The 15,669-nt window shown below is 38.8% G+C and overlaps 1 protein-coding gene across 3 annotated transcripts in view; it reads right to left on the reverse strand.

The window, feature by feature from the left end:
* Window positions 1-1,328: 1,328 nt before the first annotated feature.
* xxylt1 (xyloside xylosyltransferase 1) overlaps window positions 1,329-15,669 on the reverse strand; it is a 21,284-nt gene continuing 6,943 nt past the window's right edge. For all 3 annotated transcript variants that reach the window (XM_025005328.2, XM_017413575.3, XM_037974125.1), the window contains exons 3-5: window positions 14,069-14,216; window positions 8,231-8,363; window positions 1,329-2,361 (exon numbers count right to left, since the gene is read on the reverse strand). In XM_025005328.2, coding sequence (XP_024861096.1) covers window positions 1,965-2,361; window positions 8,231-8,363; window positions 14,069-14,216 — 678 coding nt within the window. In that variant the 3' untranslated portion in view covers window positions 1,329-1,964. The remainder of the gene's footprint in view (window positions 2,362-8,230; window positions 8,364-14,068; window positions 14,217-15,669) is intronic.

Below are 15,669 nucleotides of genomic sequence, written 5' to 3' on the forward strand. Positions count from 1 at the left end.
AGATTGAATGAATGAATGAATGAATGAATGTACAGCGTATACATGCATTTAAAGAGATTCATTATCATCGGGCTGCCGATATCAAGCAATAATCAGATGCCAGGATAGCCAATTATTTTTTGGTTTAAAGCAGTTTTTACACCAAGCAAAGGGCAGATTTACAATCTGGGTCTTTTTAGTTTAGATTTTATGGTGCATAATTGCTCAAAAAATTATTTTAACTTTGTAATTTTAATAGCCAACTTCAATAACCTTCACTATGTCTGAACATTTAAAACAAGCAGGTTTTAAAACCCTCCATAGGAATGATGAACACAATCTCCTGAGCTCACAAAAACATGACCTAAATGCTTTGTAATATACATTTAAGTAACTTGATAAGTAGTACATTGAAATATCAAATAGAAATTTGTTTTTTTCTGTCCAAGGGTCAAAGCTGATAGATATTATTCTGTCTCTTTCAATAAATTGACACAGCAAAAGGGAGTGATTACAGACAAAGAATTGTTTATATTTTAACACTGTCTCACTTTTTTCCTGAGGGTATTCAGCTAATGCAGGTGCTCACTGTTGAAACATCAAACTGCTGTACACCCTCCTGTGTTTGTGTGTGTGTTCAGCTGTGCATCACCGCAGACACTGATTGATATTGAGTGCTGACATTTCTTTGAATCTGTATGTCAGCTCCGTCAGCACAGCATAAAAAAAACCCTAAAAATGGGTCAGCATCTGCAGTCACGCTCCTGGCTTCGGTACTTTCTCTGAAACGTGTTCGCTGGTTGAGAGAGGTTTGCGTTTGGCCTCAGATAAAGTGCAAATACAGGACACCAACAATGGCCGTCAGCGCCGGCGTTATTAACCCTTACCTCTCCAAAACTCCTCGACCTACTTTAGGATTTGATCCCCTTTGCCTGCCACAAATGGCTTTATTGCAAAAAGAAGATCCACCTGAAAGACGCAGCTCTGTTTGTGCGGGGTTCAGTAGCTGTGAACAAAGCACTTTAATATTTCTCTGAGCCATCCAGGTGAGAAATAAATGACAACAGATGAAACCTCACATCTTGTGGTGTTGCAGAAAAAAAATAAAAAAGGATAATGCAGGTGAGCCTTTGAAGAAAATTCTGTTGAGCTGAAGTCTGAAGTGAGAAGACAAAAAATAAAAACAGATGAAAAAAAACAAAACTTTTCTTAGGTCTCAGTTATTAATTAACATGTTTATTAATTTTATTGCTATTATTAATCCAACATTTAAACTTTCGTAAATAATTTTATTTTTTTGGGGCAAAGTTGTTTAATTTACTTATTTTTAATTAATTTGGCTTTCAAAGCAGCATTGGTGGAAATAATTTAATGTATCAACAAAAATCCCTTGACACTGACATCAGTGAGAAACGACTCGTCAGGTTGGATTTACAGAATACTTCATTCACGGGAGCGAAAGTAGGGCTGACACAGCAGTGGTGCCAATGCACCAAAAAACATTTAACGCGCTACAAAGGGGTTCCAGTGCTGATTCAGAACCAGGAAGTCTGGTGCTACAGTAGTATTAATTCCTAGTTGGTTCTGAAGTTGAACCAGCTCTGAGCTCGTTCTAGCACCATCCTAGGACCAGGACTAGGAGGGTAAAAATAAAAGGAGGTATAAAATGCATTTTTTTTCTAACAAGGTGCTGCACTGGTCTGTCAGACCAATGCAAAAGCATGTTCCTTCTTACATTACCATTATTTATGTCATCGCCTTTCCACAAAAAGAAACGATGAGGACCAGAATAAGCCTGGTGGTGGATGGCTCTTTAATAACCCCTTGGCCAGCAGGGGGCAAAAACTGTGACACCAGAAGGGTCTGTGGTCCTGAATGAATGAATAAAATTCAATTCTGACTCCCCAAAAAAAGCAGAAAAGATAAATCCGCTAAACTACTCTGTAGATGTCTTTTTTAGTATCGGTATGAGGTTTGTCCAAAGCTCAGTCGTCTGGTATTGGGGAATTACAGTTCCCATGGTAAATGTAAACGGGTCCGTCACAACGATAATACAACTGAAACACGTCTCCATATCCATGGTCCCTCCACCAGGTGCACAGCTGCCGGTTCCAGCCGCAGGCCAGGGAGTAAAACAGTTCAGGATGCTCCATGCCAATCATCGTAAAGAAGTCCTGGTCGCCCAGGTGGCCTCTGAAGCGATACTGCTCTGCTAGTTTGGCCACATTGTTGGGCTTCAGCAGCTGGTTGTAGAGAGCTGATGCTCTCATAGCACTTAGGTCCAATAACATCACGCCACTGTTGAAGCCCGGGAGGCCGTCAGGAGGAGGCTCGCCTACTCGGGTGTTTGGGTTCTCCTTACGATATTGCCAGAAGGTGTGTCTGTGGAAAGAAGAGGGGTTAGTTGGAGGTTAGTTAACAATCCTGCAACAAGCTGTGGGAGGCTGCCTTCATGTTTGTGTGCTACAGAGTAGTTTGGCTTGACTGTAATGTTGGCTTATTGTGTTGCTCATGGCTGGTAAAAAAATAAAAAATAAAACTGTACTCCTGACTCCAATGAGCAAAATAAACATTTCTTCTGGAGTGAGTATTTACTGCCATCCCTCCACAGTTATTCTGTAATAATAACTGCATAATTACATTGTTATATTCTTCTTCACGGTTCTTGGTAAATCTGTGGAGACCATCCTGTTCAGTTCCGTACTTGTACGTTTTTTTTCTGTTTTTTTCCCCCTTTTAGGAGTGAGTGGTTGAGTCTGAAAGTACAAAATGCTCCTGTCCACACACTAACAACTTGCGCTGAAATGTTCCAATCCTATTGAACACGAGGATAAATGGGATTGTACCCTCGGCCAGGACGCTTGCAAACACATTGCACACGTGCCAGAGAACTCAGACGACGCTTAGTCCTCGCCTTGCTGGTGGAAATTTACTGCAGATTAAATTATTTATGGAAAACGATCCCGAATGCATAGTTGCCAAGGGGTAATATGTTTAGTCAGTTTTCTCGGTGCAAGTAATGTATGTGGGAAACTTTCTTGAATAAATATGCTTTGCATTGCGTAGTAAAGCCCTCTCTCTGTGCAGTTTGATCAGACGCAGAGGGAGCAGCAGATAGTCTGAGTCATGCTTTGATATTATTGCTGACCTACATTCAGCAGCTGGAGCTTGTCCCCATGTTTTAAACAGCCATTTGTGTTGGGAGCTGGGGACTTGAGGCCCGTGTGGAGCATTTATCATTTTGAAGATGTTGGGTCTACGTGCCACAAGACACGTCCTGGACGAGCGAGTTCAGCGAGGGGAACATTTACACAGGCTTTTTCCACGATGCCGTTTTAATCACTAGAATTTACTGTGAGCAAAAGCCATAATATGTAACAAACCCCACTCCGGTTATTAGAAGTGAAGGATAAGGGAACGGCAGACAAAGTCCTTTGAGTCGAGAGGAGAAACAAATATTAGATCTCAGCAGTCAAAGATAGTTTGAATGAAGTTTCTTTGTAAAAGTAAAATATTTATGGCCTTTCTTCCTCTCTTCAAGTATGCCTTCATAGCCAGATTGTAAAATCAAGTTTTTATAAGTGCAAAACAACAAAAACAGACCAAAGAAATGGAAGATGTTTTGTCTCAAATTTATTAAAGCAAAGAAAAGAAAAAAGATGAAACATAATTCAGATCTGCACAAATTATGTTGTTTGATTTGTATAATTTTAACATAATAATATAACATTTCCTTCTGTTTAAATAACCTATTCTTATATCTGATTCTAAGGGTTTTCTCTAGTTTTCACAATTAATAGAGTGATTCGTCTTTACTATTATTAATGTTGCACTCAAGGCCACAAGCGAAATGAGAGATGATCATAACTGGGGTGGAACCAGAATGAGAAAAAAAGAAAAACTATTCATTCTCATTTCTTTCATCCTGGATTGTGTTCTTGCATCTTACATGAAAGCAGAGGAAGTCAGCAGGAGAAGAGAAAGGAACTTGAAGCAACAGGCGTTTAATGATATGAAGTATTCTTACTTTAGGAGTCATTTAAAAACAACTTTAGTCCTGAATTCATCAACATTTTACATCTGGACTTTGAAGCTAAGCATTAGTGGAGCCTAATGCCAAATGCAAAGATGAATTCAATTTAGCAAAAAAAACAATAAAATAAAAAGCAGTGCATTGAAACAACTACAATTTTAACAAATGGATTTGTCAATAGTGTTCACTCAACCAAAGCTTTATTAGTATTCTAATCAAATCTGTTTGTACTTTCATCCAAAAATTCTTGGCATCTTGGTCTCTGACATTCTAACATCTCAGCTGAGAGTTATTCCAGCTCGATTTTTCTCCACAGATCCTGAGTCGACTATAAATGTCTCTGTACAACCAAACTGAAGAGATGAATGAGTCAAATGTGCAGACATCTGTCTGACAACTGAAGCTTGGCTCAAACCTGCTCAAACGACGAAGCGGTGATCCTGACAGACAACACTTTTTTCTTTTTTTCCACCCTCGTTGTCTTGTACAGTACAGTCCGGACTCTTACAACCCTCTAGCTTCGATTGGCGCGACCACTCTGTCAGTTCACACCATCCTCTCTCGTCTCCAGCTTTTTGTGGCCAATCTTTCAAGTGAAGTGTCTTTGACTTGTGAAAGAATGGAAAAGCATTAGCAGATGATGGGGACATTCTGTGCTGCCATCACATACAACTGTGTCCTTCACTTTGTTCGGGACAAGAAACAGCCTGCTCTCTGATGGCTGAGTAAAACTCTCTTGCTGACGGGGGGAGAGGCTCTGCTCAGGGGGGGTTCACAAATGAAATGAGATGTCTGGTCCTTTCTTGTTACACAATGATCTGGCTCTGGGAAGAAATGAGCATTTAAAAATTAAAGGTCCTGCTAAAAATATAAATTCTGATTCACTGTATGCATATGTATATATAAATAATAATAAAAGTTTTATATGTGACAGCGAACATGCAAAGTAGCTCACAAAAGTAAAATTTATAATATCCATCTGTTAGACAGGCTAAAACACAAGATGAACACTCATTACACAAAGTATTAAAAGAGTTATACCTCATTATATGACCAGAGCTCCTTGGCAGGGAAGATATTGTGTCTCTGTGGGATTCTTCTCTGGCTAAATAAAAAATGTCTTTAATGGTTTTGTGACTGAGACGTTCAGGGAAATGGGTTTAATCTCCAAGGTTTTAAAAAATTACTGACCCAGCTGGAGGAAGAAACAAGAGATGAAAAAAAAAAAACTTTTCAGTGGCAGGATGTGCTGTGAATGTGACTGGTGGGAGGATGCATTATCCTGCATAGTGTTCTGCCCATTAACACTGAAACAGAGTGGGAGTTGAGAGACCCCTCTGCTGAATGCAAGGCAACACTTCAGTGGTGAAGATACGCAGTGTGCCTTGCTAATAGCAGGTTTCAAAGACTAAAATATTTTTGAAATCTACTGTTTGAGGGCTAAACAAAGCGTTTTCTTTTTTTTTTTTTAAAACGAATGGAAACAAGTAGCAGATCTGTCTGAAGTGTTCCTTCCATCTGGACTGCATGCTAAATGAAACTCTGCCCTGTCCTTGGGTGCATAGAGTAAATACTAAATATATTATGTTTAGTCAGAAGTTTAGATTTGTATGCAAAGATCACAGTGCACACTGTTGATTTTTAGAGATATTCATGCTTCAAGAGCCCAAGCTGTAGCTGTGGACATCAATGCCTCCCAGAGCTGCACAGACTTTAATTTCCTCTTTTAAAAAAAGAGAGGAAAACAAAAAAATCAATTACTGGAATTGTTTTAAGATCAACTTATTCTACTGACCCAAGTTCAAAACCACATTCCCCACACAACGACTGTGGACACACAAAAACCATCCCAGTGCACAGTTCAGCTGGTCGACAATCAGAGAAAACCAGTTCTGACAGGTTGTGTGCACGATTTCTGCCAGCGAGGCTGTGCGAGCTGAGGGGCCCGGCCTATCTGCCTTAAATTAAGTGTGTCCAGCCTCACAGGAACAACATTAGTGGGGGTTTCCCAGGGTTGGTAAAGCTCCCGGCCACAGAGGCTGAGGACAGACAGAGATCTGTTTGGAGATGAAGGAGCCAACTGCAGGCTGGCAGGAAAAATGCAACTTCGCTTTTATAGTGCCCAGAAACAAAAGGATATGAATGTGATTACACTTATGGAGCAGAGGATCACTCATATATATATATATAAAAAAAAAAAACAGATAAGAGATATGCTATATGGACTAACAGATTAAGGAAGACTGGTTGGAATAAAATGTTAAAGCTAGTCAGCAACATTTCTTTTATCTTAAAGAAACTATAAACTCCTCCAAGCCCCGGGGACGTACTGAGTGTACGACATGAATAAAATGTTTTCCAAAACAGTCAACAGAAACTACAAAAGCAGCACTGACAGCTGACTGCAAGCCTATCTTTATTTGCTTTTGTGCTAAAATCACAGTCATTATGCTTCACCGTTTCATTCACACGCAGTCCAAAAGACCCCAGAGGAAACCACCTGCCCGTGTTTACAGAAACAAGCAGCTGCTCGCCGAAATATCCCACCTGATCCAGCCTCGCGCCGCTTTACTACCCCGCACACAAACGCGTGTGTCGTGACGTCCTGTTCTGATGCTGCGCCTCGTTGGTAACACTGAGGTAAACGGACCAGGACTGTTTGTCTTAGTGTCTTGGAGATGGATGGGAAAAAAAAAAAAAAAAAATCGGCCCGAGGAACAAAGAGCTCGAAAGTTGGAGCCTCGCGTTGATGAACGTGGGCACGCACGCGTACACGCTCGTCAAGACGCACACAAAAACAGGCGACCATGTTTCCAACACTTCAGATGAGATCACACCAAGTCGCAGAAATTCACTGGAAACTCGATTTGTGCGTAAACAGAAAAACTTCATGTTGATTCCTAAAGCACACATCTTTATACTAAACTAACAAATACGGTGCAAACTTCTATTTGTTCATGTTTCAATGAAACTATATGTTATGATCTTAATGTCCTAAAAAGTCAACATAAGAGGAAACCAGTTAAGATGAGCATGACAATGTAATCACAGATCTGACAAAGAGTTAAAGAGCTAAATTATAACATTAGTTGAACATTTTTCCACATCAACGTTTTAAAATGTAATAGAATTGATCTACATGATTTACATTTATCATGTTGGACACAAATCAGTGTGAATCTGTGACTGTGAGACCATCTCTGTTATTAAGTCATAATGTTCTGTACAGAAGCACTGCAGGAGCAGGTGGTGCTAAAACCATGAGATGGCACCGATTCCTCAAGTTATTCTGAACTCAGAAAGTCGAGCGGATTGATGTCAAGTGTCCAGTAAGCTCGGCGTACAAGGCAGGGGGGATTATTGTGAACCAAACAGTGTGTTGCCACAGCTGAAGTTTGAGGGTTGAACAGATTACTTATTTACTCCTAACAGATCTGACAGACACAGATATACCCAAACCCCAAAAGAACAAAACATCTCCTGAAAAGATCCAGCTCTGCTTGAATTCTGCCAACTTCTCAATAATTTATCCAATATGAAGAGCAGAAACTAACCTGCAATGTGCTACAAAGGTCTGCAGACCCATGTACCCATGAAAGCATCAAATCGTTCTGTCATTGTTGGATTACTAATAATGTTACACATATATGTGAGGGACTTTTTCAAGTAGATTGCGGTTTAGTGTTGTGTAATTAATGGCAAAACAACCTGCCTGGAAAAATACAAAGGCTGTAACACCCTAAACCCATTCAAGTTTAATACAGTTAAATAACTCTGTATATCGTGAGTTCAAAATGTGTTACTAAATTAACAAACAGCATTACAAGTTAAAATGCTTTTCTTGGATTTTCAGAAAAACAGGTTTTCCCACCATTCTGGTGACCTGGTGAATACAAAATGTACAAAATAGGTTGAAAAGTTGGATTAAATGTAAATTATAAAGCAATATTAGGAAATACAATACTATATTTAATAAACCCAAATACAAAAAATAAAAGAAAGGATAAAAAGATCGAGCCTTTGACTTGACATATTCAAGCAGACATTCAAGGACACTCAAAAAGAGACTCCCAGTTCTTTGAGCACAAGTCAACCTTTCACAAGTCATGATGAGGAAGAAGACTGGCTCTGTGTCAGCTGTCACTCCAAGATGTCAGCGTTTAGTTTCCTCTTGGATGGATAAATACGTAGCAGATGTTTTTGACGTGTTGCGTTTACCTGTACACTGGCTGCATCTCTCTGGTGATGCCCATTACTGCTCCTGGAGGGAATTTGTCAAATTCTTGGAAGAGGTCCCTGATGTTGGTCCTGTACTTTAGGTCCAGGTCAAGCTGCACTATGCGCGTCAGACCTAAAAGAGACAAGCAAAATGCACCAGTTAGAGGAAAATGTCATTCTGGGTCTGATCCTTGTACCAAAATATCTGAACACATAAAGCTGTATTATGTTGTTTGTAGAGAAAAAAAAAATCACAACAACTGTATCCAGGATATTCAGACCCTCATCTGTTCATTGTTTCAGCTTCCTTTATTTTGCTGGTAGCTATGGTGATGACAGGATGGAAAATAGTCATGACTGCTGCACCATGGGCACATTATAACTGATACTGGAGACGCACTGTCAAAAATGACAGCTTGTAGTTAGCAGGCAGAAGAAGAAAAAAACTGATGGGTTGATTTGACGAAAGCTGTGTTTGGCACAGCTGGTGCTGACAGAATAATGGCTGGCTGTGGGCTTTGTTCAGATGAACGTCACACTGTCATCAAGATCATGACCCTTGAAAAAACTGCTCAAATCCTTTTTTTTTTTGCAGCTCACCATTATCTTGCCTTCAACTCAACATGAACTGCACCTGTACAGCACTGTTATTAGGTTTTCATGCGCTACCCCATCAATGACGTCAACAAAATGAGCAGCTGATCTAATGAACAAACAAAAACAGTGTAGATGGAAAGTTTATGGTCTGATGAGAAATAATATTGACTTGTTTAGTCATGGTGTCCACAAATGGATTTGGAGAAGTTAAAGGAAAGATGTACAACTTTATGAGTGTACCATCTGTTAACCAAGGTGATGGTAATATCATGTTCTGGGACTATTTACATAATGCAGAAAGATCATTTTAATTAGGGAGGATAACAATATGAGATTTCTTCAACATAAGACCTCAATAACCAGCTGTACAGCTAGGTGCTCCAACAGGTCAATGATCACAAAACATATCAAAATTGGTGCCTGGCTTCTGTCTTCTTAGCCAAAATATAGTAATTCTAACTATATGCCCAACTATGGGCTCCAGTCTAGTTGTTTACTTCAAGGTTAGAACAACAACGTTATCTATTACTGCTAATTTACAAGAAATGGTTGGGGCAAAAAAACTAAACTTACACCCGAAGCCTTTGAATCATCAAAAAAAGACAATTCAATGTAACCATTAAGTTATGAAGGCTGGATGAGAAGAATGTGCTTAAAAAAATTTGAGAGCTTGTTTTCGGTAAAGTAGGAGACAGAAACAGACAACTCAGCAAAGCGGCAGCAAACTGTTTGTCGGATGCTCTCCAAACACGGAAGCTGCTCATGACAATGCCTTTATGCACTGTGGAAACACAGAAAAGTTATTTCTGCGTGGTCAGTGCTGTTTGTTTGCACTAACAGGGTTTAACTTGTGGGAGTCTGACAGGAAGGGGGCCCTCAGTTGTTACAACATTGTGAAGCTTTGGGTTTGATGTTGGACCAATGACTCACTCAACACAAAGTAATGTGAAGGTCAGAGTTGGGCTAGAGTTTTCTTTTCTTCCAAATAACAAACCATTTTTATATAAGACAAAATGTATAACATTTAAAAATTCTAATCCTGACATGTAAGTGGGGTAAAGATTTTAGTGTTGGGGGACATCTTTCTTTTGGTATTTACTGGCTGCCACAAACTAATTTTCCATAAATAGCTTATATTACTGAACTTATGCCACTCAGTGGTAAAACGAGTAGCAGACACAACCTTGAAGAAAATCTGGTTTCTTTTAGAAGCCTCTTGTGTTTTGTTACTTTGAGTTTTTCTCGTTCAGTAAAAGCTTTCACCACATATATGTCATTTCTGGTGCAAATTATCTGCTTAGCTAAGGTGCCAGATCTGCTTGTTACCAATCAAGCCAATCAAACCGATAAGTGGCCGATTCTGGTCGACTGTAGAGCATTTAAGTTTGTATTTAGCAGGGATGAAATATACTCCAGCACTAATTCCATTGGGTGGTTAAGAGTTTCCATGAGGCTCCTATCAGATCAGACAGTTCTGTTTAATAAAGCACAGCTCAGCCGCAGCACAACAGGGACTCTGTTATCTAACATCACATTTTTCAGGACGTAAGTGGGTCAGCCTTATTAAGCCCTAACACTGGTCTTGATTTGAGCACTTACGGTCCATTTGGACGGGACTTTGTTTTCAGCTTTCACCAACTCTCACTGGAAAACAGCCTTTTGTTTCGTATTTTCACCCTCATTAAGCTCAACGGCATCTGATTGTTGTCGTGCTTCCCGTTTCAAAAACTGTTTGATATAAACTCTAAGGTCTACAAGTCATAGACACGTCATTTTGTTAAAGTTATCAAAGTAGCTATAGTGTCATATAATTTAGTTACATTTTATTAGCCAAACTACATTAGTAAATTTATTCAAAAGAAAAAGGTTGCAGCTGCTTTTCCCTACTAACTTCAGTTTCACTTTGTTTTTCATAAACATACAGAACTGGTAATTTCTGTATGTTTATGAAACCTGATTTGCAGGTTATCATTCACTTCACAGCCACAATTTTATAGCTGTATTTGTTTAATGACTGAAAAACAAAACTTGAATGGACTGAAATTTGCTTAATGTTCCTCTTCCCCATGATGACAGTAAATGTTTCTATATTATGATTTATGAACATTTACTAGCTGACCTATTCTTTAAATGACCCTGAGCTTTGGACTCTGCTGTCAGAAACTAAATAAAGCTGCTGCAAATCACACGACTAACGATCAAACTAACTGTAAAAGAGAAATGTTTGAGAGGCTTTAGAAATAATAATAATGAAACAAATTAATAATACTTGAAATGCTTTAAGCGCAGCTGACCTTGAATTTCTTTTGATGGCTCATCCACCATCCAACAGGGAGGATGTATGTGAGGTATAGTTTTTGAAGCAGCTCAAGGTAATTCGTGATTTTAAAATTTCATCCTCTTTGCTTGTTTGGATGCCTGGCACTGGCATTTGTTTTGTATATTTCCCCAATGGCTGTGGAGCATTTGAAAAACACCAACTCTGTGATATCTTGTCCAGAATAAAGCTTTGTCTTTAATGGCACCACACAAACAATTAGAGAACAAGACACTTAAAAGGTGTATTATTTTCTAAATGTACTAAAGGGTACAAGAAAAACAGAACAACCAAATAACTGAGCAGGAGTGAAAGTCTAACTTTTACTTGCTGGTTAAAAATAAAAAAAAAACTCGTACAGATTTTTGTTTTTTCTGTATCATCACTAGAGAGTTGTGCAGTTTGGGGTCAGGTACCATGCATAAAGACCACCATCAAAACGAGACAAATCAGAACATTTCCAGGTCATGAACTCTTCTAGTAACTATATGGAAACTGATATGGAAAGGTAAGATTTCATTTGTCTGAAAACCTTGCCAATATAAAAGGCCTACACAGGTATAACAACCAGTTTTATTAGTGGTACATGGCATTTAAAAGTGTGATCAATGATCAACAAAAACAAAGAACTAAAGTAATCTGAATATAACACTTAGAGCTACCTTTTGTCTCTTGTTAGAGCAGTTAACACATTAACAGAGCCGCTTCTACCAAAGGTGGAAAACTCAAGAGTCGTGTTGTTGGAAAACCTCAAGTCCCGGCATGTTGAGCGCTCCAGAGGGAATACAAAAACATGTAACACCTTTCCACTGACAGAAACAGTGTTTAGAAAGCTTTCCTATCTTTAAACCGGCTGTGTGCTGTGGTATTTCTGTCTTATTCTTCATTCTCTTTTTGTTAGGGACTGCATGTTCAACAGTGTTTGCTTTTTGACGATGTGTTCAAATGTCTGACACAATACTCGTTCCTTGCAAAATTATCTCAACTTCAAATCAAACCTTACTTTCTCCAGCACAGAACACAGTTTGTTCATATGTCAAATTTTCATTTGGATTATTATTTTTGAAAGCAATTCTACCTCATATTCCAAAAGCTTCTTTTTCTTCATTGGGACTTTTGGTGGAATAAAATTAGGGAAGCACAATACATCAAAAATTTATTGTGGTTGCAGCATCAGTGAGCGCGACATCAATATCGCAAAGGAATGCTTGGGCTGCAATATTATATGTCAAGTGTCATGCAATCATGGTCTGCATGTTAATAATTTATTTGTTCAATCCCAAAGACTCACTGGCCTTGATGTCCACACCTAGTTTAGATAATAGTGAAAGAAGCGAAAGTGAGGGGTATCATAATATTAAACAATAATATCACACATTGCAGGTTATTCTAATATTGTGCAGCACTAATTAAAATCTTGCCCCTAACTGTGAGGATTTTAAATATTAGTGCATTGCAGTGAGAAAACTGAACAAAGCTGAATAATCAACATGTTATCTTATCTAGAACTGAGAGGTTCAATAAAATAAGATAAAACTAAACTGTTCAAAGTCTTTCTTGCTCTGAGTGTGTGCTTGTTTTTACACTAAATCTAGAATGGCAATGACTTATTGAATAAATTCTCTGTTAATAAACAAATTAAACTCATAACATCAACATCTTCACAAGTTAAATGATATTCAAACTTATTTCTTCCAACAACAGCTCAACTGTTTAATCTCTGGACATCACTTTTGTTCTTATGGTGTTATTAATAAGAAACAATGTTCCCTGTCTGCTGAATGAAAAGGCCTTTTCAGAAAAACAGTCAATCAAAAAAAAAGCACAATGTGGAGAAAATAATACATCAGGTTTGTACACAACCCACACCCACTACCCTATTTCTCCTGAGACCCACAACACATCATGCCCTTTCCAGATAAAAGCATTCTTTAAATAGAAACATGTGACCACTTGGACACACGCTGTACACTGGTGAGGCATGTTGACAATCAATCTTTTTGGGAACGAAACATGACGCACCAGACACACACCACCACTTTCACTGTTTGTCACACAGAGTTCCACTAAATGACGTGGTTAAAGGACAGTCAAAACAATCTGAGCTCCACCACTTTACTCCTCAGAGCTACATGACAACCAAACGTTGCATATCTTCAACACTTCATACCAAACAACAGAGACTTTCTTTAATGGAAAAACAAATAGCCATGTTCTTGCTGCTTCTCATGCAATTATTAACAATACAATGATAATACTTTATTTCCCCTATGTTAATGAATAAAAGGCAGCAATTAGTGCGACTTAATTGCACTCAATATAATAAAACGATTTGATGGATCACGTCACACTTCACCATCATATCCCCCCCCGAGCTACAATAAAATGGCGTTCTGGTGCCTGAAAGGCTCAGACTTCAGGTTTCACATTTGGGCCTCTGACTGCTATTGATTAAAACCTCAAAGCCTAATAGTTTAGTTCATCTTTGCAGCTTGACACCCCATGCTGCACCTCCACTGAAGTGGGCAGCAACCGTGCACAACAGAGGAGAGATCACTGCCAGAACCAACACAGGGGGCAGCAGCAGCGCAGCACATCCTTCCTTCCTCACGCCCCAGGGCCTCTGCAGAACGCCACGTGTCTCTTAGATACCTGCCCAAGCTGCCTTTTCCAGCTGTCCTCCACCTGAGTTATATAAGCTACCATTTGAGAGAATGAACACTGAGTGTAGTGAGAAATAATTACTTTGATTTGACAAAATGTGACACAAAATATCAAAACAGTGGTTTGAATAATGGCACATTTTCAGCTGGAATTGTGTTTATTTGCGAACCTGTTTAAAAGGTCATCCAACTTAATTTGAAAGATGAACTACATCTATAGCTCCAGAAGTAATAGGTGACTGAAAATGCTGCAGGTCTTACTTTCAGGCATGATGTGATGCATGGCCACAGACAGGAAGAAGATGGAGTCGCTGTAGTAAGCACCAGAGCCGGCGCTGAAGTGCTTCTGCATGGCCTCCACTATGGGGAACAGCTCATGAGTGAGCTCCACCACGTCATGAAAGAAAATCTGAAGGCAAGACGAACGAAGAGGAGTCATCTTACAGAACAAGTGTTAAACCTGCAGTAAAACTGGCTGATTTAATGACCGGGACATGTCAGACATTTTGGTTAATAAATTAGCATTTATCTGGCCTAAATGACTGGGGCTGTCATATCAAATGTATTAATATTGTGGTAATGTGATATCCAATTAAAACTGTGAAAAAAAAACTTTCTGGTGTTTTTGCTGACATATGCAACAACAACCAATGTCTTCAATTTTGACCATTAGGTAAAATTCAAACCTACTCATTTTGTTACCAGAAAAAAAACACTGCTTTAGCTACTTCTGATTCTTCACCAGTGCAAATAGTAACATCTTCTTTTACATTTCTGTGAGTATTCTGTTAAATGTTAGCACTTTTATAAAAAGGAACACACAGCTGACTTTAAAAAGCCACGCTTTGCAAAAGTGTTGATTTTAGTTCACTGCAGTACTTCTCAAGTCAAACAAGTATTAGAGAGAGAAAATGGAAACTTTTAGACTATAAAACACTTAAAATGTGCTCACCAGAGGCAGAGTCAGCAGGACATTCACTTAAAGGGCCTCAGGGAAAATTTAGGCTTCACTTGGCCTGAATATTGCTGGTTAAACATACAGGGTCCAAGAGAATTCACTTCCTATTTAACCATTTACATGACCCGATGAGTTGTTTTTCTATTTGTTGCAGCTTTTCCTTTAAAGAAGTGCGGTGGTTTGTTTGTGCTTGTCAAAAATAATCACACACATAGACAGACGTTCTGTTAACAGAAATGTTTTTGGTTTTTAAGTCCAAACTCTGCTCAATTTCTATACACTCATTAGCACTGTCGGACACACTGCCCAGGACTCCGGGATGTTGTGTGAAGGACAGTCTGTAGTAATGAGGAGCAAAGCTTCTGGACAGTGTGACTCTGCAGGCTGTTCGTTCCAAATGGCAAACGGTCCCCTAAATTTGTTGCTGCTGGATGGTAATGGAGCTAAAAATATTGCATAACCACTGCATTATCCTTGTGCTTCTTAAAGATAAATAATAAAAAAGGAATGAAAACCGAGATGAGCCGACAAGGACATGAGTGTTCCTGTATATCAACGCTGGTGTCAGGCTCTAGGGACTCCCCGTCTCATTTATATTTATGACAGGTCTTTTGTTTGTGTGTGTCCGTGCATATTTACACACATATCAGGAAAGTGAGTAGTTGTACTTGTATCAGTGGGGGTAAAATAATGTTTTAAGACGGATCTTAAAGTACCATGTTAAAAAGGATTGGTCTGGAGACTGAAAACACAGAGGGTGCCAAGCCTGCAGGCTCAATCCAGGCATCATCTACATTTACAGAGCTTGTAACTTTAATTTAAAAAAAAGTTTAAAGGATTTTCATTATATATATATATATATATATATATATATATATATATATATATATATATATATATATAT

This window comes from Kryptolebias marmoratus, linkage group LG24 (assembly GCF_001649575.2).
Source record: "Kryptolebias marmoratus isolate JLee-2015 linkage group LG24, ASM164957v2, whole genome shotgun sequence".
NCBI classification, from domain to species: Eukaryota; Metazoa; Chordata; class Actinopteri; order Cyprinodontiformes; family Rivulidae; genus Kryptolebias; species Kryptolebias marmoratus.